The following is a 23,028-nucleotide window of genomic DNA, read 5'->3' as shown; positions in this document are numbered from 1 at the left end:
GGTTTGCCGTTAGTAAGTATAACGAAACTATCACGCGTCAAACTTAAGTTGAAAAATTCATCAATCAAGCATAATTGAGCATTCGAAATGAATAAATTGTTCATTGGACTAATTTATAATTTGCGTTTTTTATGAAAAGAAAAAAAATGAAAAATGCCGCAATTCCGCTTGAATCGACAGTCTGATTCGATTATCTGCGATGTTTTCGACAATCTAACATCGAATCGGGCAACACATCAAGTGTTGTTGCAGCCGACAGTACAAACTAAAAGAGAAGTAGACATTAACATTGACAAGTCGATTTTTTGTCTGTAACAGAAAACGGCAACGACGACGGAGACGTGAGAAAAAAGTGCAACGAAATAAATAAACAACTAGCAATAAATTGAAGAATCAAGCGTTTTAAAACAACTATGTAAGGATCATTTTATTTAAATTTTCGATGTCAATCGGTGAAAATGTTGAATTGTCTGGTGTTTTGTTGGCCGAATGTTGTGTTGTGTTTTTTTTTCGGGAAAGAAAGAGTGTATATAAACATTGTTTTTCTTTATTCGCTGTATGTCTCTTTTTTGTGTATGTTTTCATTTATTGGGCCAGATTGATTGGTGTCTCGGAATTGTTTCAAGAGAGAAAAAAAATGCTGAACCATTGCAATTTACCATTTGCAAATTGATTGAGCAACAAATAAAATAATAAAATGGGTTGGACAGAATTCCAAAAAATGTATTCATATTCCCAAAGTTTTGCACAAATTTGCAATCTGAGTCTTCATGTCATGTACAAGAAATGAATCTACATAAAATTCCGTGCGTATGTATTAGGTTCAAAGTACTTAGAAAAAAATTGGCTCCATCACAGACAAAATCCATACCATTTGGAGAAAAAAAAATGCAATGAATTAATAACTCGATGCAAAGTAATTTGGTTTCTTGTCTTGTTTTCAAATAATTGTTGACTCCAAAGTCTCCGAATAGCAATGCAAAAGACGGAAACTTGGAATTTTAATGGCGAAAAACGAAAATCATCATGTTTCGAAATATAGCCACACCAACTAGGTAGAATGAGACCAAAAAAAAAACCCTTAAGTGAAACTAAAATTGAGAAGCAAATAGACTCACAGTAACTTCTTTATTTTTTCCGGAGCCAAAAGGTACAGCCTCATATATTTAAATACAATCGCATGCTCCGTATAGTCGTCACCTACACCGAAAATCCAAATGGAAAAAAAGTCTTACAATCATTCCGTACATCCTTTTTGGTTGTTTACGCTTGATAAAAACGCGCTGAGATTTGTTATGTGAACGCCACAAACGAATGTTGTGTTGACATCGTTGGAGTGAATTCTTATATTACGCATTGTCACGTATTCAGACTAATAATAATTTCGGTATGCAATCCAGCCAGTGAATTTTCGGCTGTTCGTTTCATCATTTTCTCTTCGTTGCTGTTTTTTCGCTCGACGTGGTGATATTCATTCGTTTAAATTTGTTAGTGAATGCGTAAGCGTAAATTGTGCAGTAGCATTCGCTGTCTTCGTAAAAAGTAATGGCGATTTGATAGGAAAGAAAGAATGGATGAGATTGAAAATATTGTTAGGTGCAAAAAATGAAAATCAACAATAAAATAAAAAAAAACTTAGAGAGTGAGAGCAACGTGAACGTCTTTAAATCAAAAGCAAAAATGAGAGAAAGAAATTGCAAGACAGTGAAAGACGCAACGTTCGGCACTCTTGCGAATGTGAATGTAAGCGGGTGAACAGAGTGATAGCAAAACAAGCCGTAAATTATTTTTGTTTTCCGACTGAAACAACAAGTATTGAGGATGAAGAGAAACAAAAAAACAACCACACACAAAAAGAAAATCCCAGAAAAGTCAGTGGCTGGCTTCAGTTTCAATAAGCCGCTTAATGCGTTGTGATGCGTATACACGTTTGGGCGCATTTAAAGTTTTACACAATTTTTGTTGTTGTTTTTTTTCACTTCAGTTCGTTCGATTCCATTTGATTGAATTTGATTAGGTTTAGTTTGGTTTGGTTGGATTTTCGGACAACTGGTACATATTTTTCTTTCATAAAACGAAAACGCGAAGTGTTCATTCATCGTTTGATTCAAAGAGTGCGGTAATTTGATAATTTGATATAGTTCATGTAATTATTACCCGTTGTCTTCAGTGATTTACTCGTACCATTCCTTTGGGCCCTTCAGAATTGTTGTATATTGTTTCACTTTCAACAACGCATGGCGACGAGCAAGCGTATCATTTCAGAAAACAATAGGCTTGATGTGTTCATATATATGTATATAAGTAGCAAATGCTCATAGCGTTGTCTACCACCAATAAGAAACACACAACACGATTGAGCAAGAAAAATAGCCAAAGAAACACCTAGAAAGAGAAATAAAGTTACAGAAATTAGCTCAAACTCAGAAGATTTATGTTGATTTTTCGTTGAAAAAAAAAAACAGTTTAATGGGCATGTGTGTTTGTATAAAAGCATCTGTATGCATGTTATTGGCAGATGTAAACTCGAATGAAAAAGAAAACAGCTACAAATAATCGAGAGATAGAAATGTTTGAGCCAACACAGAAACAAAAAACGAGACAAAAAAAAAATATTTCAACAACTGTGTCTAGTTGATGATGATATTCTTTGTGTTTGTAGAGCGCATTTGTTTGCTAACCTATAGAAAGGCGATGTCTTGATTTTGTCTTTTCGATCCGATATGATCGAGAAAATGTTTAAATTCGTCTGATTCAGTTTTCTCTTCTTTCATCATCACTTCATTCATGCAAGCGAATTTTTATTTCGACGAATTTTCATCTCTCGTTCTGTCACGATTTGCCGCATTCTTGAGATAATTCATGAAATTGTTGTACATCGATCAAGGCACTTGTAGCTTTGCATCAAGGCTCATCACTTGACGTAGAGACTAACATCACAGCACAGTCCCTGTCTATTGACCTATCAATAAAACATACTTAAATACTTGTTGTTTCTTTCCATCGTTTACTCGATTTGGGCTCTCGTATGATATTTGGAATTTCATTGGAGCAAAGATATTCGTTTTGTGTGCGGTAATACTTGAGGATATTTGTGCGCAATGAGATGCTTTAAACTCATAAACGTGATATAATGTGTGTTTACATGTTTATTATTCACTTATTTATCTCGTTTTTCATATATTCCATTTCAGTGGTATTAGTTTTTTTTCCGCTGTGTTCGCCCGGTTTTCGAAAAAAAAAACTAGATCAAAGTTGTATTTTACAACGGTACAAAGACAACCGCGCTTATCGGTACACAAGCGTGTATTCGTCACAACGGTGTAATATATGGCTCTCTAGTTGAGTCGCTCGAGTCATGTGGACAATTAAGAAAATTCAAGTGATGCCACCATTTTCAATTGAATAAAACTCAAGGCTAGAAACCACATTAATTTAGTGGATACATCAAAGTCAAAGAGCAACGATTAATTGCAATTTCATTCTTTGTACTTTTTCACATAATCAACCGACGAAACACACAAAGCCCGTCATTTGGGTTCCTAGTGCAACGACATAAAGAAAGAAAGAAAAAAGAAAACAACGACATTCGTGTATGTGTTGTGAATATATTTTTTGTGCTTTTTTTGTTCACTATTTCGAGTGGTTTTGTTATCTTACTTGAAATGATGGTTGGAATAATCAAAAAGAAATAGTAACAATGGCGAATCCACTTAATTTTCTCATTTTATATGCCAGTGAGTGTTCATATGTGCTCGGTATGTTGTTTGGTGTTTATATTTGTAACTAGAGAAGAAGAAAAAAAAGTAGCTGGTGAACACCATGCACTCTCTGATCAAGCGTTCACATAATAATTATAATCATTTTTTGTGAGTAGCAAAATAAAAAAGAAAATTAAATAATGGCATATGTGATGCGGGCGAGAAAACTCAAAAAAAAAACTCGATGCCAGTATAAATAATGCAAAGTGCAATCAAGCTACACAGAAGAAAAACGCACCGCAAAAAATATTATATAGATGATGCACATGATGTGTACCGAGAAAACTAAAGTTCGGATTGTGCGTTCGTTCGTTTGCTCGTTCATTTGTTTATTTGTTTGCTCATTCGTCTGCCTGATACGTTGTGCTCTGTATGTCGCTGTTGATCATGTGCGCGCTGCACACATAAAGTCCGATGAATTGCATATATTGCAACCAGAGAGCTAGAGACACATTTGTTTGCATTGTAATAATTTTCTATCCACGGAATCGGAATCCACTTCCAATCCAATCATCAAACAAACGTATGGAATCTGCAATGAGAAAAAAAAACACAAAATTGAGGGAAAAACATGCACGGCAGTCGAGCTGTTGTGGAGAGAGAATGAGCAAGCAGTGTCTTGGCAGAACGATGAAAAATTTACAGTGTGCCATGCATACCGTTGTAAATAGATGCATTTTTTGGAATGCAAACCAAGTGAATCGGTATAATTTCGTGTATTGTTTTGCGATTTGCCCATTTTATTCCATATTACGAATGCAATTTCAAGAGTGGCAGAGAGAAAAAGAGAGCGAGATACACGCCAACTGCACAACTTCACATATACATGCATATATTTGCAGCGATATTATTGAATTGATTTTATTACGATGTCTGAGCTGAATGCTGTTCAGGGGGGCTTTCATTTTTCTCTTCTGCACTGAGTATCATTCCTTTCTTTCTTTCTTTCTTTTTTTTTGATTCCGTTAATTACACTACCGGCCAAAAGTTTGAGGCACCTAACGATTTTTCATACAAATTGTCGCTTTTTATGGACTAAAAAAATATATTTTCCATTTTCAGACATTATTGATCTTTTGCATGTTGTTTCTATATCTCATGAAACTCATTATACTGAAAATTCAGATGAAAATATTCACGGGTTTTTTTAACGGAAAACGTTTATTTAACGTGAACACCCATGAACGATCAATTTCGCATGAAAACGCAATATCGAAAGATTGAAATGTTTCCCATAAAAAAACCAGTGAATATTTTCATCTGAATTTTCAGTATAATGAGCTTCATGAGATATAGAAACAACATGCAAAAGATCAATAATGTCTGAAAATGGAAAATATATTTTTTTAGTCCACAAAATCGACAATTTATACGAAAAATCGTTAGGTGCCTCAAACTTTTGGCCGGTAGTGTATATCGAATTGGATTCGGATGTTTTTGTTTCAAACGTTTTCTTCTTTGATTTCGATTGCATCAAGCTTTGCAAAGTGCAAACGGAAGCGAAAACACCGAAAATTACACCAATCTTTCACATTTAGTAGCATGCCATGGAATTTTCAATTAATTATCGAGAAAAAATATACGCACAACAGGCTTGATGTGTATCGTGAAGTGGTTTTGGTACCGAAAAACCCATTTTGGTGGAGAAAGAAAGAGAGCGTGACATTTGCAACTGTTTTCTATTTTCTGTATACAATTCACCATTTTCGAATGATGATTTTTTTTGTTGAAACAGTTCTCTCTGTGGAATCAAATACGAAAAAACCGAAGAAAAAAAATAATTTAAATCTCCTAAAAACCAAAGCAATAAAATCGATTAATGGTCTGATTGTGTATTGTCTCTCGTCGATAATACATTCTTCTAATAATGTTGAAAACGAGATAAGCATAGAGCAGCCATAAATCAAGTGCATTTCCAATTTTTCTTGATCTGTTGACCGTCTAATATGTAAGATCGTATCGCATTCCATTTGAGTGCTGGCCAACCACAAGAGAGAAAGAAAAACAATCACAGACCATGAGATAAGTAGTGATAGCATTCGCTACTTGATGAAATTTCCTTTTGCACTGATTTTATCATATATTGGCAGTGTTATTTTGTTTCTTCCGATATAGGGTGTTGGCAAACTTCATGCAAATATTTTTCGAAAATGAGCTCACGATGGCTATCAGCGTTGGGACATGTCATTTTGGATCTAAACACTACCGAATGCTGTAACCCCAATAAATGAGCCCTTCGGGGGAAAAGTCTCCAATGCCTTCATTACTTGGGCTGGGGAATCTGTGGTAGAGAAACACCCGGTATATACAAACGAATTGTGATTTTTTTCATTCCATTCGAAAACCGCCTAGAAAGCAACATTTAAAAGAGAAAAAAAAAATTTCAAGAGGCTCACCACAATTTGAGCACTGTTGACGATCGAGTGAACGCGTGCACTCACAACGACGACAAAGCAATCATTGCATTGAGGAAGAAGTAAAACAAGCAAGAGCAACAGCAGGCACAAGAAATACCAATTAAAACTCAAAGCTTCGAATTTATATGTGTATAATATATATATATTTGGCGAAGAGGAAAACAGTTAGCTGTAAACAAAAAGCATGAGCTCGAGAAGAAGGTAGACATAGACAGACAGGCAGGCATAAACCAAAAAAAATAAAGGAATAATAAAATAACAACAGAAAAAATGTTGAAACACCTTCAAGCTCATGATCGTATTCGCGCGACTTATCCACTTATGATATTTAACAAAAGTGCGATTAAATTCAGATCGCTTTCAATGAATAGGCGCTGAGTTTGTTATCTAAATTGAAACACATTTTTCGCTCGTTGGGCCATGCACGGCACGAAACACACTGAATACACTGAATACAGTGAACAATTAATAAAATCGAGCAACGATTTTCTCATTTCAATTCACTTCTTTTCCTCATTTCAACGCGCTTGATGCATCGTTATATTTCTGCGAATAAATTATGGTTGGTTTGGTTTTTCTTCATATATTTGTACGAACGCTGGTAACATTCCGTATAACCACAGTCAAAATAATGATTTCCATTTTCAATTCCTTCAATTTCGGTGTGTTGTTGAAAAGAAGAAAAAAAAATGCAATGAAAACGGTGGGTTGAAAAATGTGCAAATGTGCACGAACAAAAACCGAAACAAAAAAGCGAATTACGCATCGAGCCGAACAGTGCCTGCACGATACACATAGATTGTAAGAGTGGTGACATTTGTATTTAATAAAATATGAAAAGAAAATACGGAATACAAAGTGGATTACATTTTTCAAGAACACATTCACCGCTTCTCAACTGTATCAAGACCCATGCGAAGCATACCGTTACGTCGGAGTGCCTCTTCTTTTGCTTCTCTTTTTTTCTCTTCTCTTCTGCAATATTATCGATTCAATAACTTTGTCGCGCGCTGTGCTGTGATTCCCCGTCTCCCGTAATATTTCTTTTTGTGTCGGTCGGATCAACTATTGCACTCATTCCACAATGAGCTCGTGCGGCATTTCTTGTAGCTGTTGTCAATTTGTATTTGCCGTTTATTTACTCTCTCATTCATCATATTTAACGCCGTTTTTATTAAGTATGTGTTGTTGACTTTGCTTTTGGCCGAAGCAAACCATTCAGCCGTACGATATGTTTTTATTTTTTTATTTTTGACATATTTATGATGAATATGTAATGGCGAATATTGCACAGTCACAAAATTACTATTACAAATACATCAGCAAATAACATCACAAACTATTTCCCGAACATCAGATTAGCAACAAGACAGGCAGGCAAGCAGACGAAGCATAAGTACGCAATGCAATTTACGAATCAAACGCTTACTGTATTTACAGACACAGACAGCGTGCGTGGCCGTGTTTGGTAAATGCGATGTAAATTTTTAAGTGCCGAAAACGAAATACTCTCTCGCAACCACGTACACACACAAATAAACACACAGACACACACATCCGAGACACACACACACACTTACACACACGGCGCGCACACACAGCATCGTACGTATTGAGCATTGAGAAACGGGAAAAAAGTAAGCAACAAAGATGATGATTTGAAAAATAGTATGAGTTCAAGATAGTCACGCTATTGAAATTGCGTTCTAGTGTGTGAGAAAAGGCAGGGAAAAAGCATGAAAAAGGTATGATCTAGCGTATCATGCATTCGCGTTGTCGTTGGCGTTGTCTTTATAGCAATTTCCAACGTGTGTTGTTCGTTTACATCAGTGTTTCGTTGCTGCAGCTCCATTTGAAGCTATTGCAATTTAGAAAAAAAGAAGCAGCAGCAGCAGCAGTACAGAGAAGAACATTTTTTAAAAGAGTGTTCTAATTAGGAATTTCATCATTTCTTTTCCCTCATTTTATTGCGGCTTCCTCTTGAATTTCCAGCGCTCAGAGTATAGTTCGGTGTGATTAACGTGTGGCAACAAATGGCACAAACAGCGAGGAAAAAAAACAAATTTTTGACGATTACTTCTAAAATTCCTAAACCATGTGCAGATGAGAGATTTCACTTAAATGCCAAAATGAATTATAATTGCATATTATAAACAAAACAAACGACCCTATCGCTGTACTATAAATTACCTCGTGCTTCATTTCACGGTTTTCACTGTGTGTTTTTGCTTTTTTTTCTCGTTCGGTTCTCCCATCCACTTAGCGACAAACGAACCAAAACATATTGCTATCTATTGAGTTGCATGTGCGCGAAACATATTAATTAAAAAATAATTGCAATTTCTTTTTTTCTCCTTCTTGTTGCAGGATGGAAAATTAATGCCAACTAAGAACTGCATAGTAAAAGTTATACTAGGAACGTGAACAATGCAAAATATTTAGCGAATTCACGAAATGATGTGATCATCATCAACAAAAACATCATCATCCTCATTAATTCGCGACAACATGATTTACGACACAAAACAAACAACTGAGAGCTAGAGTGAATTTAGTGAAATTTTATAGCCCATAACAAATGCCAAATCGTAGCGATTTTTAGTGAATTTAATTGAAAATAAAAAATAAAAATTAAATAAACCTAAATAGTTGAAGCATATAAACAAAAGCATAAACAAATTAATGAATTCATCTATTTATTTATGTATTATCTTAAAAATAATTTAGAGTTTTAATTGATTCAAGTGATTAACTTTTAAATGTAATGTGTTCTTCCGATCATCATCATCATAATCATCATCGTTGTTTTTCTTCTTCTGTGAATTAATGTGAAAGAGGCAGTGAGCGAGTGACCAAAAGACAGACAGAGAAATGTGAATGTCGAAACCATGTTCAAAAAAATATTTATGCAACATTGACTGATGATCTAAGCGGATTTCGAAACAAAAAAGACAAATGAGTAATAACAAAGTATAGTTCAAATGAATTTAAGTACACACAGTGGCGGTCCCGGGCCTCCCGGGCCACCGGAATCAAATCGGCTTCCAACAGGTCCATCGTATCGGGCATTAAAAACGGCCGTATCGGCCTTATATTCGGTCGACGATTTCTACAAAGTGAAAATTGGTTCTGGATTCTTCTCAGAAGTTTACAAGGTGAGTGCACTGTTGTCGTTGTTGTTGTTTTCCAACCGTCAATTTGAATCAAGGCATGAGCATAGTGACAGCTTCACAATATTGCTACTGATAGCAGTTTTTTTTTCATAAAAAAAAACAAACAAAAACATCAATAGAACTGCTTAAAGCTTAATATCATGTCAAACAACCGAAACGGGTAACCGATTCCATGCCTTGATTTTAATTAGCATGCCCACATTTGATCGATTTACAATTTGTGCCCTGCCATACAGGTTACACATAAAACAACTGGCCAAGTCATGGTACTGAAAATGAATCAATTACGTTCAAATCGACCGAATATGCTACGCGAGGTGCAACTGTTGAACAAACTATCGCATCCGAATATTTTAAAGTGAGTCATCAGCGCAAAGCGGCGCGTCGCGTCAATATTAAATACAATCTCTGGAAATGTGCTAATTTGATTGCTTTGATTTTTCTCTCCGTGCATTGTTTTAGTTTTATGGGTGTTTGTGTGCAAGAAGGGCAATTGCATGCATTGACTGAATACATGAATGGCGGTTCATTGGAGCAGTTGTTGGCAAATCATTCGATTAATTTAACAATGACAACAAAAATTCGTCTGGCACTTGGCATTGCAAAAGGCATGACTTATGTGCATTCATGCGGCTTCTTTCATCGGGATTTAACCAGCAAAGTAAGTGCTTACACACAAAAACAAAAACAAAAACGGATGTGCGATAAATTGAAATTGATTGAAATGCTTTTGCTGTTTTTACTTCTGTATCTCTGATTCTCTCGCTCTCTCTCTTGTGCCGAAAATAGAATGTGCTCATACGAAAAGGTGTAAATAATCAATTTGATGCGGTTGTTGGAGATTTTGGACTGGCTGCTAAGATACCGCGAAGTAAAACACGGCTAGAAACGGTCGGTTCTCCGTATTGGATGAGTCCTGAATGCTTGAAAGGCCAGTGGTATGATCAAACGAGTGATGTTTTCTCATTCGGCATCATTTCGTGTGAAATCATTGCCAGGGTAGGTATTCGATGGAATTGAGTTCATTTTTTTCGCTCGAACATGAAAATGAAACACATTTTTCTCTATTTTTGGTTTACTTTCTCTTTTAGATTGAAGCTGATCCAGACATTTTACCAAGAACAAATTCGTTTGGTTTAGACTACTTACAATACGTTAATCTCTGTCCAACAAATACACCGCCCGGATTTTTGAGACTGACATTTTACTGTTGCATCGTAAGTTGGTTTCAATTAAAGGGAATAATTCCGTAAATATTGTCATAAAACCGGTTCTATTTACTCATTTTATTTCCTAGTATGATCCACGCAGTCGGCCTACATTTGCTGAAATTGTTCAAAAACTAGAACTGTTATTAGAAAAGTACGACGGCATACCGAAAACAGCAGACATCACGTTCAAAAGTTCAATAACAACTGATGATATGAAAAATGGCAAAAAATCATCAACTCAGGCGACGACCAACAAACGATATTCTATTGATAATTACTGTTCAAATTGGCTAAATATCGCATGCAAGTCGACGCACGCAGACTCCTATTCGAACAGTGTAAACGAGAAGATTCATTCGTTTATTGTAAAAGATAAAGCGGCCAACGGTCATGAGCAACATCATTTACGTACCTTCGAAGAGAATAAACTTCAGCATCGACGATCTTTATCTGAAAATATCATTCCGTTTCCACCCCATACAACACCAAGCGATAAAGCACGATGCCATTTGCTCAACAGAAGAAATAGTCAGCTAAACGCCAGTTCAGGTAAATTGCACGAGAATGATGTTCTTTTTCGGGTTCTTTATTAAAATGGATGGGTTTTCTTCTCTTCGAAAATATTTTTCAAAAAAATTAGATACCATCGATGAGCCAACATCACCATCGCCCCCAACCGAATCCAGTGAAAATGGCGTTCAGTATCCAATTGGAATATTTTGCAATACAACATTGCGAAAAGTGGCCGAGACGATGTTCCTAAAAGATCCACAGTACAAGCCGCACATGAACAGTCAAACGTATGGCAAATCGAATCCATTCACAACGCTGACGCAACTAAAAGGTGTGAAAAAGATTATTGGTGCCAGTCCATCCACGTATACAGCGGGCGTATGCGATTTGTTTAGTTCATGCTTTGAGATACGTGTTACAAAGGATACGACCGCATTTCCACAACGAAATGCCAATGGAAAAACGAAAACCGTGCAACAAGCAAAAAGCTTGCCCAGCTCACCAAAAATCACACAAAGAAAATTATCCAAAATCGATAAATTGGTTTTGCAACCGTCGTCCAAAAATCATGATGTCAACGATACCAATGTCGATGACGATTTATTATTTAACAATAAGACAAAGAATAGTGATACGATTGAACGAAAAAAAATGGAATTATTAGATGTACCCAATCAATGCCAAACGAATGCTATGCATTGTGTCACCAACGATGCAAATGATTATTCCAACGATGCGATTTGTACGGGAACGTTAAAGAAGAAAAATGCTAGTTCATTGTTTAGTCATCCGTTGTTTAAGTGTAAGGAGGATCGAGGTCGTGACGACAACTGTTATTTTGATAATCCAAAACTGTTAACGCGTGGCGGTTCGAGCGAAAGTGGATTTTTCTCGTGCCAAACCGACGAAGACTCAACGCATCGACCGTTGGCCAAATTAACCATAAACGGTCCCGCCGATTATGAGCACACAATGCAATACATCGACGATCGGTCGTCAACGATACAAAGTTCGTTGCACAGCTTCGATGATTTTGATTTGTTCGAGCGCAACGCCAAATACGACTGTAGTGGAAACGATTCATTGTCCATTGATATGGGCTTGGTGAATCGATTATCGTTGGATTCGGAAATTAATAATCTGTTTCATAAGCACCAATTAAATAATCAACTGTTATACTGTAAGAATCGTACATCGTCAATATACACGGATAGTTCCGAGGATATAAGCAGTTTAGCGGGCAGTGATTCACTGCTGTGGGATGATCGGATGTCATCATATTCAACAACCATACCAAATACACGATCGGCGCAAATAGCTAAAATTGTTGAATATTTCGAGCGCAAAGGACAAACGTTTAAGAATTCGACGAGCGCAAACTGTACGCTGTCTGATCGACACCATATTTCATCGATCTCATCAAGCGACTACTCATCGGTCGCAGCCCGCACATATCTTCCATCGTCAAATCGATGTTCAATTTATTTGCGAAATAACACAATGAATGCTTCCACCATTGATGATAGCACGAAATACACACTGGACCAGTCACAATCTCACATTAGGAGCGGCGGAGGCGGAAGCGGAGGCAGCAGCAATAAATGCAGTGGTGGAAATGGCACGGGAAATTCTACACACACAACACCCGACATTGATAGCAATACGAACCGCAAGATACAAGCATCCTCATCATCACCAACAATCGCCTACCAAACAACTAATGCGTTAGCATCAACATCCAAAGAATACGAAGCATTTTGCTTAGACTTAGATAAAAGTATGGCAACGCCGCAACGGCTCAACGTTTGCGAAGGAGTTGTCAAATCGAAACTGCAATTATTTGATAAGCTACGAAACAATTAAGTATTCGAACAATTTGCACGCCTCGCTCCGCCGCCCGTTCCCCCCCAGAACTATAACTAAAACAAAACACAAATGGAAAGGCAACATTTTCAGCCAACCATTTGCAACACACTTCCATCGAATCCATCGGAGAGAACAAAAGCCAATTACAAACAAATTTTTGAGAAACAAAAGAGAAACATGAAAAATAGAAAAACAAACGCAAGGTTATATTAAATAGAGCATCACATGTTATGGAACACAAAATTATAAGAGAACATCGTTTAACAATTGAAAAATTCAAATTATAAATTATAAATTATTATATATGAAGGGGAAATATATGAAGAACAAAAACACATCAATTTATTCGAACGACTTTTCTTTTCTCTACATCTGCGGCGACATGTATTTTTAAATTTCTTCGAAAATCGGTAAAGAAGATCCGAATGAGCCTTTAGATGGCGCTCACTGTCGTATACTTTGACATCCATAGCATTCGACTTTGACACCTTCCAGGAGATATTAGGCAAATGATTTCATTTTCAAACAAATTGTGACGTGTTTTGGTTAAACAAAAACCTACATTTTGGGAACTAAACAATACTAAATCGTGATAAATTGTCTGTTTCGGGGTGTTTAATCGAAATAGAAAGCAAAATTTTTGAATAATTCAGCGATTTCAACAAATTCAAACGTACTAACTCATCGTGATCGAAACTTAATTGTCATCAAACTCAAAATGATTGCAAACGTTTGTGTGGAAGGAACGCATCGGCTAACGATTCACCCGGAAACAAATCGTCGAGAGGACATCATTGGAGCCGTATCAAAAGCATTGAATTTGTCGCCAGCCGAATTTTATCTAACGCAAAATGGGAAGTTGATCAGAAGCGACAATATTGATACATCGGCGAGTACAATTCATGTGTGCATGCGATTGGCCGGCGGTAAAGGAGGTTTTGGTTCGATGTTGCGTGCAATTGGCGCACAAATTGAGAAAACAACCAATCGAGAGGCATGTCGTGATTTAAGTGGACGCCGTTTGCGTGATATTAATGAAGAGAAACGAATGAAAGAGTATTTAGAGAAGAAGGCAAAAGAAGAAGAGGAAGGTAGCTCAAAAATTGCCAAGAAAATTGAAAGACTACGCTCAAAACCAAAACATGAATTCAAAGACGATGAATATTTTGAGGCCCGATCGAATTTATTGGACGATGTATCAGAAGCACTAGAAGAAGGCTTTAAAAATGCAACCGCTTCGAGTTCAGCCACAACAACGAGTGGCATCAGCTCGGTGTCCGCAAGCAATGAAAATGACGGTAACGATGTCATTACAGAAGCTGGTAGCGGTGGAATGAAGCGAAAAAACACAAAAACAGGGAAAAAGCAAAAAAAGAAGCTAAAAGGAGCTCAGTGGCTTGACGATGGCTTGAGTTCAGACGATTCAAGTGATTCCAATGACGATTCTGGTGATGACTCAAGCGGTAAATCGGACAAACCAGAATCTACCTCTGCTGCACAGAAAAACGAAAACCAAGCATAGATACTCATTTGCCAATTTTCTATGTAATTTTTTCCCTCGAATCGATAAAAGCACTATTTTCGTCCAAAAAAAAAATTGAAACTGTATGCGTAGATGTTGAGAATAAAAAAATCAAACATTTTGTCTAGAAATAAAACCAATATCTTTTCATTTCTTCACTAAACATTCAGAAAAAAAAAATTTATTTCGTACATCAGATTCTATTATCGAAAAGACACAAAGCAGCTACAGATTTAATTCCACGATTGATTTTGATAGTTTATATATTTTTTGCTTTGTTACAACCAACAACGATTAAGTTTAGTTTGTATAAATTAAGTTTTAAAAAAAGAGAGGAGGATATGATAAAATAAACGTTATAAAGGTAGATTGAAATGAAAAGTAAAAGTAAAGGTCGAAAAAGAACAAAAGAAAACTTTAACCAATTAACCAATTAATCAATAAAAGAAAAAACGTATATATGTATGTATAGACATAGGCTTTAAAATAAAATAGTGGTCAAGATTGAAGAGCAAATTGTGAATTGCATAATATCGATAGGTTTTATGTTCTCTTCGGGTTATATTGAGAAAGAGAGAGAGAAAAAGGTGTGTGTGTTTGTATGTGTGTGTTTGATGAGGCGCTGAATGACATTTAGGCTCAACACGATTGCTAAAATTTTCGTTTACAAAACGCTCGCGTATCTTTGGTTGATGTAGGCTTTGGTATGATAGTTATGGGTTCTGATTGAGGCAGCAATGACTTGAATAAGATGCTTATCTTCTTTCTTTTGGTTCTTGTAGTAGTCAAGAACCGTTGGACTGGTGTGTCGAGCGATCAGTCATATGCAAATATGAGTGGATAAATCGCAGGAAGAAATGAAAAATAAAAGAAATCAAGAGAAGAGAGAGAAAAAAGAAATAAAATACATTATAAACACATGAGACAGTCCGATACACTAGAAAAAAAAAATTGACGAAAAAAGTGTGATGCTTTTACTTCGTGTGGGTTCGGAGAACACGCTCAGCCCAAGTTTGTGCTCGTGGTATTTCACAATGGACACCTTTCGCACGCTTATCTAAATATTCTATGACATCGTTGTAATAGTTGGTTCGATAGTCATACATGTATCTATATTGTAAGAATTTTGGTCTGAAATGAAATGGCACAATTAAAAGGAAAATGTAAAAATTTATCAAGTTTTCCAACAAGTCAATCAATCGAATTTTTGTAAGCTCACCGAACCCAATGTCTGTACCATCGGATTGGTCTACGCATCTCCTCATCTTCAGGTGGTGGAACTTCAGCTTCCGGTAATTGTGCCGCATCAGCAGCTGCGGCAGCACTCTCTTCCACATCGAATACATCACCTACTTCGCCATCCTACAAAACTCAGAATACTGTTAGTTATTGGAATTTTTTTGTAGCATAATACTCATTGAGCTTACTTCAGCTGCAATGGCTGATGGAGCTGGAACATCTGGTGACGAATCAGCTTCGATATCGTCGAAGTTGAAACCTTCATCATCATCACGTCGTGACATTTTTCTTTAAAATCTACAAAAGAAAGAGCGAACGATCAAATAAAATGACTATGTATTATATACAATATGGGCGGAGAGATAGTGAGAGGAAATTAAAGACGATACACGAGTAATGGTTCAAGCAACAATATCTGCTCCAATTTGATATTTGATATATACAGGTGTTGAGCTTGATTTGTTGCCGTACATTTACAAATACAATATTATTTGCATGATCTGGACACCAAATTTTGAAAATTAGATGCATCTTGAAGAGCGTAAAATGAGGAAAGTTTACCAAGAAAAGGTAGAATTGGAGCAGATATTGTTTCTCAGTTTGTTGCTTGAGAAGAAGTAACTGAATCAATCACCCCGACAAAAAAGTGTTCAGTATTTCAACGTCAGAGCACAATTCTCTTCTCACTAAATGTTTACTGTCGATTGATTAAATCGAGCGTGGCTGCACTTCATTTAGATGTGCAAATGCTACACATTTTTTTTTCTCGATTCTTTCTATTTCACTAATTGGCCGTGTCTCTAGTTCGGTTGTGTCGATCTCTTTTGCTCGTTTATTGGACGGACATTCGGTCGGTCGGTCGGCCGACATACGATTCGGTCGGCTCTTTAACTGACTGCCAATGTTTTCGTGACTTTGTGCATTCGATTCAATTTCTTGAACATTAACGAAAATGGCTTTTTAAATGATCTTACCACGCACATACGATCTACCATCGACAAAACAAAATGAAACAAAGCAGCGAACAACGATTTCGTGCACATATTTTGATTAATATATCGAATATACGATTCGTGTAATCATATGTAATTTTTCTTCTTTCATTTCAATTTATTTCTCCTTCTTCTGTTTTTTTCTCGCTTTTTTCGTTTATTTTTTTCTTTCTTTGAGTTTTCTTTCGCTTAAGGTCCGTCGCATCGTGAGCATTAGCGCGTTTTTGTCCGCTTCTTGTCGTGTAGCGTGTGAGTATATAGTTTCGATATGTCTCATTCAGTCTCGCTCCCTCTGTAATGTTTGTTGTGTGTTACATCATCGATGGCTTTAAGTGCATAAAATGTTATATTTACACCAGGACTCGTTACGCCTTTCGATGGCACATTTAATTTGATTTATAGCAAATTGTTAGCGGCTGAACATTCAAAAATACAGGGTCGTTAGGAAAAATACTCTTTTTTCTACTTTCAATTCTTATTTTTCAACTCTTGTCTGAATCTATTTCTCCTTTAGCGTTATTCTCCTCATTCATTCTCTTTTATTCGCGCTATGTCGTGCGCAAGAGGGTAGTGCATGGATATGGTGTTTGTCGTAGAAATAGTAGATGAATTTTGAATTGACATTTGGAGCGTTCTTCTCTGTCTCTGGGTTTTTTCTATTATAATTACACACTATGTGTTGCTATGAACAAGTGAATTGACCTCTTGAATTCGTTTCGCTTGCCATCGGCTGACGAAAATGCTCAGCCAACTAGCTGCCAAATCGATAGCATACTCTAGACTGTTTGCTATTGCCGGTGATGTTGTTGTTGTTCTCACATTTCATGTGCCCACGATTCTGTTCGTCTACCGCAATGGCGCACAATTTGTTGTTAATTTGACTGTATCAAGCGCAGCAGTTATTTGCATCAGACGGGAAAAAAACTATTTATATGAAAAGTCTCGGGCACTTTTCGCTCTCTCCATACTTTGTGGCAATTAAAATTTATGAATATTAAATTGATTCTAATTATGTTGAACGAAAATGTCGCTTCGATTTTGGATTCGGTGCGAAAACAGAAAATGAAAAGAAAAAAAATGTCCTTGAAATAGCACATAAAAAATGGCACACTGTAAGAGATAACCATTTTCAAAATACTTTCGTACACACATCGTGGGATCACACTTTATATAATGTTATTCGAAAGCGCCAATCACGTGGTGTGTATGTTGCCAGCGGCTCAACAACAATGACAAGAACACAAAACAGTCTCTTTCACTCTGAGCTAAACACATTCTTGCGTTTTTCTTTCGGGATTTTCTTTTTGCTTGTTGACTCCATTGTCTGTACATCTGTTGGAAACTTCATTCGGATTTTAACAAAGCAAACGATATTCCCTATGCTTCTCAATGTTTGGTCGCTGCTGTGCGCGCTTGAATGCCAATGCTAGGACAAGAAATGCCATGATATTATTAAATCAAAAAATTATTGTCCTTTCATCGTCGGCTCAGCAGTTGCCGATTTTTTTTCTATAGTCGTTCAATTCGTTCGCGGTTGGGTTTGATAACCAATGACACTACGTTTTCTTGGATACGTGTGCATATTCGTTGTTGTTATGGTGGGAACAACCGAAATCAACATCTCTCTCATGCTCTCTATCTATCTCTGGCTGTCGTATTTTCATAAAATAAAAGTTTGACGTGTGCTGAACACGTAAGCAATGTGCAAGGAAAATACGTTTGGTATGCGTAACCAATACTCTTTAATCCCGACATCGAGATAGAATGGGACGAAAATTTATTTCAAACAAATTGAGAAAAAAATAAATAAAAATAACCGTTTTGCATTGGTTTCTCAAGCGTTTAAAACATTCCGCAATTTTAGCACATTAAAAAGTGACGAGCGAATTGCTAATCAACGTTTTATCCCGTCATGTCTAGCGCACACATCAGTGGCCAAAAGGCATCTGTTCATTTTATTTTTTTTTCTTCTTTCGAACAATAGACAGAACACCACTGAATTCAAAACACACAGAATAGTGACAAGTTGAATTGAGATTATCACTCTGTGTCTTGATTTTCAGGAGCAACGTTTTGTGGTTGATGTGAACGAATGATATTAGGTTGTGCGCAGTGCCTCTTTGTCGCTCAATTCATAAGTATATGTTCTTGCCTACTCTGAGAAGCTACTTAGTGTTAGCGCGCACAGTAGCAAAAAGGACAAGTTGACAAGTTAGAACATAAAGATCTGATTTGTCATTAAATGTGTAACCCAATATGTATAATGAAAGTGTTCGAAGAATTCAACACAGCATGCTCAACGTAAGGCTCGCATATCGCCAGAAATGTGAAATATGCAACGTATTTTCGCCAAATACTCTCGCGATCCTACTCTCATGCACTCGCTCTTTTTGCGGTTCATCAAAATATTTCGTTCAAATATTTTTACAATATTGCCAGCAACATTTTCGCCATTTCAATTCACCAACACTGATAGACTGAGCCGTGAATGATCATGATATCGTAATCAAACAATGGTTTACCAGAATATTGATTATCATGCATCAATGATGAATGACATTTTAAATATTAGATCACTAATTGACTGTGCTGTTGATACATTTTATGTGATTTGTTTAAATTCCATCCCGAATTCATTTTCACTATACAAATATTCAGCGCATGCTCAACGCATTTTCAATTTAAATCATTTATTTCAGCCAGGTAATTCGAATCAGTTGCGTTGCGATTGATTTCTTATTTTAACTCGCAAATGAAAATCGAATTGAGATTTGAAACAAGAGAGAACAAACAAACAAACAGAACATAAAATCACTCTCGTACCTCTTGGTTTACGAACGAAATAAAATCAAATCAAACCAAATCAAATCGAATAAATGAATTACACGCACTCAGAAAATCGAATTCGCGAACACAATAGTAAAAACAGTCGAAATAAACTTAACTCGCACTCAACCGAATCGCAAATCAATCAACGGTTAGAATTAAAATGGCAGGACACAAAAAAGCGGTCGGTAAACAAATTCAAAATGAATTGATTTCTTCTCGATGTAATTTCTTTCTTCCTTTTTTTGGTTGTTTCGTTTGAATTTACTTTCGTTCGTTGCAAAGAAGGTGCAGCTTACGTGATGCTTTTCAACCGATGCTTTTCGAAGACTAACTGAAACTGATCTCGACAGTGTTTTGCTAATCGATTGCCTTTGTTTGAACATCAACCGAATTAAATACGCGAATGAAGTCGTCGTGGATGACGCTCGACACTCTCGCAAACTTCTTTTTCTCTTACATCGTTGTTGTTGCTCAAGTTGTTTGCCTCCTTTGCTCTCTCGTACAAGTAGACCGGGCCCTATGCATCAATTCGTCTTTTTCGCATCATCGGGAAACACGTAGTCTTTGTCTAATTTTATTATTAGTATTTGGTATTGGTTTGCACGTTTGGCAAAAAGGTTACGAGAAGGAGGCAATTGCGCGAATGACAATGCGTCCAAAGCCGGTCAATTGTCTCTGTGCAACATTTTCATTAGCTTCTGTATTCAAATCCACTGACTCGCTAAGACAGAGAGAGAGAGAGAGAGAGAGAGAGCGCTTATATTTTGCTACATAATCACCAGATATATTTTGTTTTGATCAACAAAAATGCATAAACCACAGGCAGAAATAGACGAAAACGAAGAAAAAGTGCTGAATATGTCGTAATATTTCCTAACTTTCGAACAATTTGGTTGGTTAATTGACTGTGTAATGGCTCATTCTTTATGTTTGCGCTTAAGAAAATTTAAGAAAAGTCGCGAGGTGAAAGTCCTATAAATATTTTTGTGATAATTTGTCTAATCAAATTGGATGGCCTATCAGATGTGTCAGTGTTGATCGCGATGAAAATGAATTTTTATTGGTTTCACCTTAGAAAAGTGTTTTGTTATACATATAAATAGGTATTCACTAGCATGAGCTGATTATTGCCATTTTCATCATTTCCGTCATGTTTGATCTTCTGTTCGAGTGAAGGCCCCATACAGGCCGTATATAAATTAGCATGACAGAATCAAATTACTAACGAACATCTTCCGTTCTATCACAACTATTTGAACGAGAAAAAAGGCATGAATGCAAACGACTTATTGGTTATATTCTTTGGTGTTCCCTTCAAACGGCGCCATTGTATAGCATCGACAGTAGTAGCAATACTACATTAGTTCCCAGTGTGATGGATCATATATTTAGTTGAAAAACAAAATAAAATATATCTGCCAGTGTCGGAATATGAGGGGCATGTGAGAAGAGGTAGAAAAAACACGGTAGCGAGACTATCAAAAGCAGCAGTAAAATGGAAAACGACTCTTGATAGTTTGACTAATTAGATTCTTTTGATTTTTCAGTTATATATGCGGGTCCGGTAAATGCACAAGATATTTCACATGTGCCCACAAATGTTTCTCTTACGCTCTCCCCATTTCTCTATCTCTCGCTCTCTTTCTTTCTCTTTTCTCTCTCTTTTTTTCATTATATTCTTGGTAATTTCGAACGTCAGCTCAATCGTGAAGTTCAATACGGTTTATGTTTTGGTCGTTGCTGTTGGCCTGTTTGATACAACACGATGCAAATAATGTTTTATGTGCATCAAGTAAACAGCAACACCAATGGCAGTCATACACCAGCTAGTTGAACCATAAATAAATTATTTATAATGTTTCTCTTCTCTTTTTTTGCCATTTGCATGACTGTGCCGCTCTTGAATTCGAATTCGTATTCTGTCTGTTTTTGTTGGAACGGTTGTTCGCGTTGTATATTTGCTCGACGAGGTTCTAGAAAATTACTTTCTTCCAGTACAAATAAAGTGAGTGTGTTGTACAATGTACGTACATTCATATCAGCAATTGAACGATTTGTTATGTGTTCTCTCAATGCTTCCTTTTTTTTGCTCTGGACGATCCAAGCAACAACGACATGGAAAAAAGCGACAGAGAGGAAAAAATGAAAAGAAGGCGAACCAAATCCTGCGTCGGCTAATGTAAATATCGATCAACACTCGACTCAATTCGTATGATATTTATTTTTAGCACTACATGAAATGTAGAGCTACTAATCTGCTTTTTTTTTCCTAGATACTTTTTGAGTGTTGAAACAAATTATGGTGAATTTGAATTTTATGCTCATATTTTTTTTAAATTTAAAACAGTGGCAGTAACGACAAATAGGTGCATTATATCTCAAAGCGTCAATCAAATTTTTATTATCAAATGTTGTTTAAAAATTACATTAATTTTTCGTTTATTATTTAACTGAGTCTTGAACAGAATTAAAGTGATTTTAGATTCTATGTTCATATTATTTATTTAATTTAAACCAAAGGCAGTATATTTCAAAAAAGAAATAAAACCAAGATCTTGTAATTCATTTTGCAAATAAATATATTACTTCAAAGTTACTTTGATGAAATACATTTTATGTAGTACGCCAAAAAATTGTTTGTTGTGAAACAACAAAATAGATTAAGTAACTAAAAACTCAAGAACGCAGAGCGGAGCGAAGCGAAGCTCTGCGGTCTTGTTTTCTTCTGCACCAAATGCGTACAGTATGTAGTATGCTGAAAATACTATGTCCATGTCTCTTCAATATCGGCGTTTATATCAGACTCAGTAAGTGAATCGTGCCATGTTCAAATAAACGTCGAGATCAACGGAAGAGTATTAAATTGAAATATAAAGGAATTTATTAAGTGTTTCGAAAATTGCTTGAAACAAGTAGTGAAAGAAAGAAAAAAAAAAACTGAATCAGTCATACCAAAAGAAATGTATTTGCTAGTGTAACACATGTAGAGGCAATCATGTTCGTTGTAAACAAAGCAGAAGTGAGTCCTTTTGCACGATGGCAAACAAACGGTTACTACTCTTTTGTAATTGTTTTCTTTGCATTTGTTCATGTCGTTTCTCGTATTCGTTTTCTGTCGTTCGGAGTTATTTTCCGTTTGGTCCAAGAACTCGTTCGTTTCGACTTGTTTTCTTTTTAATTCTTCCGACCCCTGCCACTTATATAGCCAAGAAATAGGATAGTATATGAAGGTAAAACAACTCACTTATTTATGCAAAATGAACGCGTCATTTTGCTACCCTCGATGCAATAGATAAATTGTACTTGTGGCATAATGGGACGATAACATAAACGTGCAATTCAACAAGACATTGAAATCATTAGTCTCTCTCACTCTCTTTCTCTCTCATGCCATCTCGACGTTGCAAAAATGCCTTCTCTCGTTTGCCTATATCCACTTCGGGCGCTCTCTCCCTCTTTCTCTCTCTCTCTCTCTCTCTCTCTCTCTCTCTCTCTCTCTCTCTCT

The 23,028-nt window shown here is 36.3% G+C and overlaps 3 protein-coding genes across 30 annotated transcripts; 2 read left to right on the top strand and 1 right to left on the bottom strand.

Moving 5' to 3' along the window:
* Positions 1 to 248: 248 nt before the first annotated feature.
* Positions 249 to 13,286, top strand: LOC129574120 (probable serine/threonine-protein kinase DDB_G0278665). Of its 24 annotated transcripts, none has more exons than XM_055455574.1 (9): positions 268 to 415; positions 7,619 to 7,815; positions 8,546 to 9,333; positions 9,588 to 9,709; positions 9,814 to 10,012; positions 10,141 to 10,350; positions 10,443 to 10,568; positions 10,649 to 11,111; positions 11,203 to 13,286. In XM_055455574.1, the coding sequence occupies exons 3-9, from the start codon at positions 9,160 to 9,162 to the stop codon at positions 12,936 to 12,938; spliced, it is 3,030 nt and encodes a 1,009-aa protein (XP_055311549.1). In that variant the 5' UTR covers positions 268 to 415; positions 7,619 to 7,815; positions 8,546 to 9,159; the 3' UTR covers positions 12,939 to 13,286. The 24 variants fall into 24 exon arrangements, with proteins under 24 accessions (XP_055311544.1, XP_055311549.1, XP_055311530.1 ...); XM_055455555.1 differs by having other exon boundaries at positions 300 to 415; positions 7,619 to 7,923; XM_055455575.1 differs by lacking the exon at positions 268 to 415 and adding an exon at positions 3,200 to 3,869.
* A 125-nt stretch (positions 13,287 to 13,411) lies between these two features.
* LOC129574123 (splicing regulator SDE2) lies at positions 13,412 to 14,599 on the top strand. Its single transcript, XM_055455581.1, has one exon. It carries the CDS (start codon positions 13,660 to 13,662, stop codon positions 14,461 to 14,463), a length of 804 nt encoding a protein of 267 aa, XP_055311556.1. The 5' UTR covers positions 13,412 to 13,659; the 3' UTR covers positions 14,464 to 14,599.
* Positions 14,600 to 14,607: 8 nt separating this feature from the next.
* On the bottom strand, positions 14,608 to 19,967 carry LOC129574124 (flightin). 5 transcript variants are annotated; one of them, XM_055455583.1, is made up of 5 exons: positions 19,820 to 19,967; positions 15,891 to 15,999; positions 15,683 to 15,825; positions 15,442 to 15,594; positions 14,608 to 15,263 (listed from the first exon to the last, which is right to left on the bottom strand). In XM_055455583.1, the coding sequence occupies exons 2-5, from the start codon at positions 15,984 to 15,986 to the stop codon at positions 15,128 to 15,130; spliced, it is 528 nt and encodes a 175-aa protein (XP_055311558.1). In that variant the 5' UTR covers positions 15,987 to 15,999; positions 19,820 to 19,967; the 3' UTR covers positions 14,608 to 15,127. The 5 variants fall into 5 exon arrangements, with proteins under 5 accessions (XP_055311558.1, XP_055311561.1, XP_055311559.1 ...); XM_055455586.1 differs by having other exon boundaries at positions 19,789 to 19,890; XM_055455584.1 differs by having other exon boundaries at positions 16,337 to 19,888.
* Positions 19,968 to 23,028: the final 3,061 nt, after the last annotated feature.

The sequence above is a fragment of the Sitodiplosis mosellana genome, unplaced genomic scaffold (assembly GCF_009176505.1).
Source record: "Sitodiplosis mosellana isolate CC-2019 unplaced genomic scaffold, AAFC_SMos_1.0 Smas_scaffold_6150, whole genome shotgun sequence".
In the NCBI taxonomy this organism is placed as follows: domain Eukaryota; kingdom Metazoa; phylum Arthropoda; class Insecta; order Diptera; family Cecidomyiidae; genus Sitodiplosis; species Sitodiplosis mosellana.
Note: the sequence above shows the minus strand (reverse complement) of the source record. Positions and strands in the feature narration are given on the sequence as shown.

Coding starts and splice junctions, on each gene's coding strand:
- LOC129574124 (XM_055455583.1), bottom strand. CDS start 15,986: ATGTCACGACGTGATGATGATGAAGGTTTCAACTTCGACGATATCGAA. Junction 15,826..15,890: donor CATCAGCCATTGCAGCTGAA/GTAAGCTCAATG, acceptor TGAGTTTTGTAG/GATGGCGAAGTAGGTGATGT. Junction 15,595..15,682: donor TGGTACAGACATTGGGTTCG/GTGAGCTTACAA, acceptor ATTTCATTTCAG/ACCAAAATTCTTACAATATA.
- LOC129574123 (XM_055455581.1), top strand. CDS start 13,660: ATGATTGCAAACGTTTGTGTGGAAGGAACGCATCGGCTAACGATTCAC.
- LOC129574120 (XM_055455569.1), top strand. CDS start 9,160: ATGAATTTAAGTACACACAGTGGCGGTCCCGGGCCTCCCGGGCCACCG. Junction 9,710..9,813: donor TCGCATCCGAATATTTTAAA/GTGAGTCATCAG, acceptor GCATTGTTTTAG/TTTTATGGGTGTTTGTGTGC. Junction 11,112..11,202: donor TCAGCTAAACGCCAGTTCAG/GTAAATTGCACG, acceptor CAAAAAAATTAG/ATACCATCGATGAGCCAACA.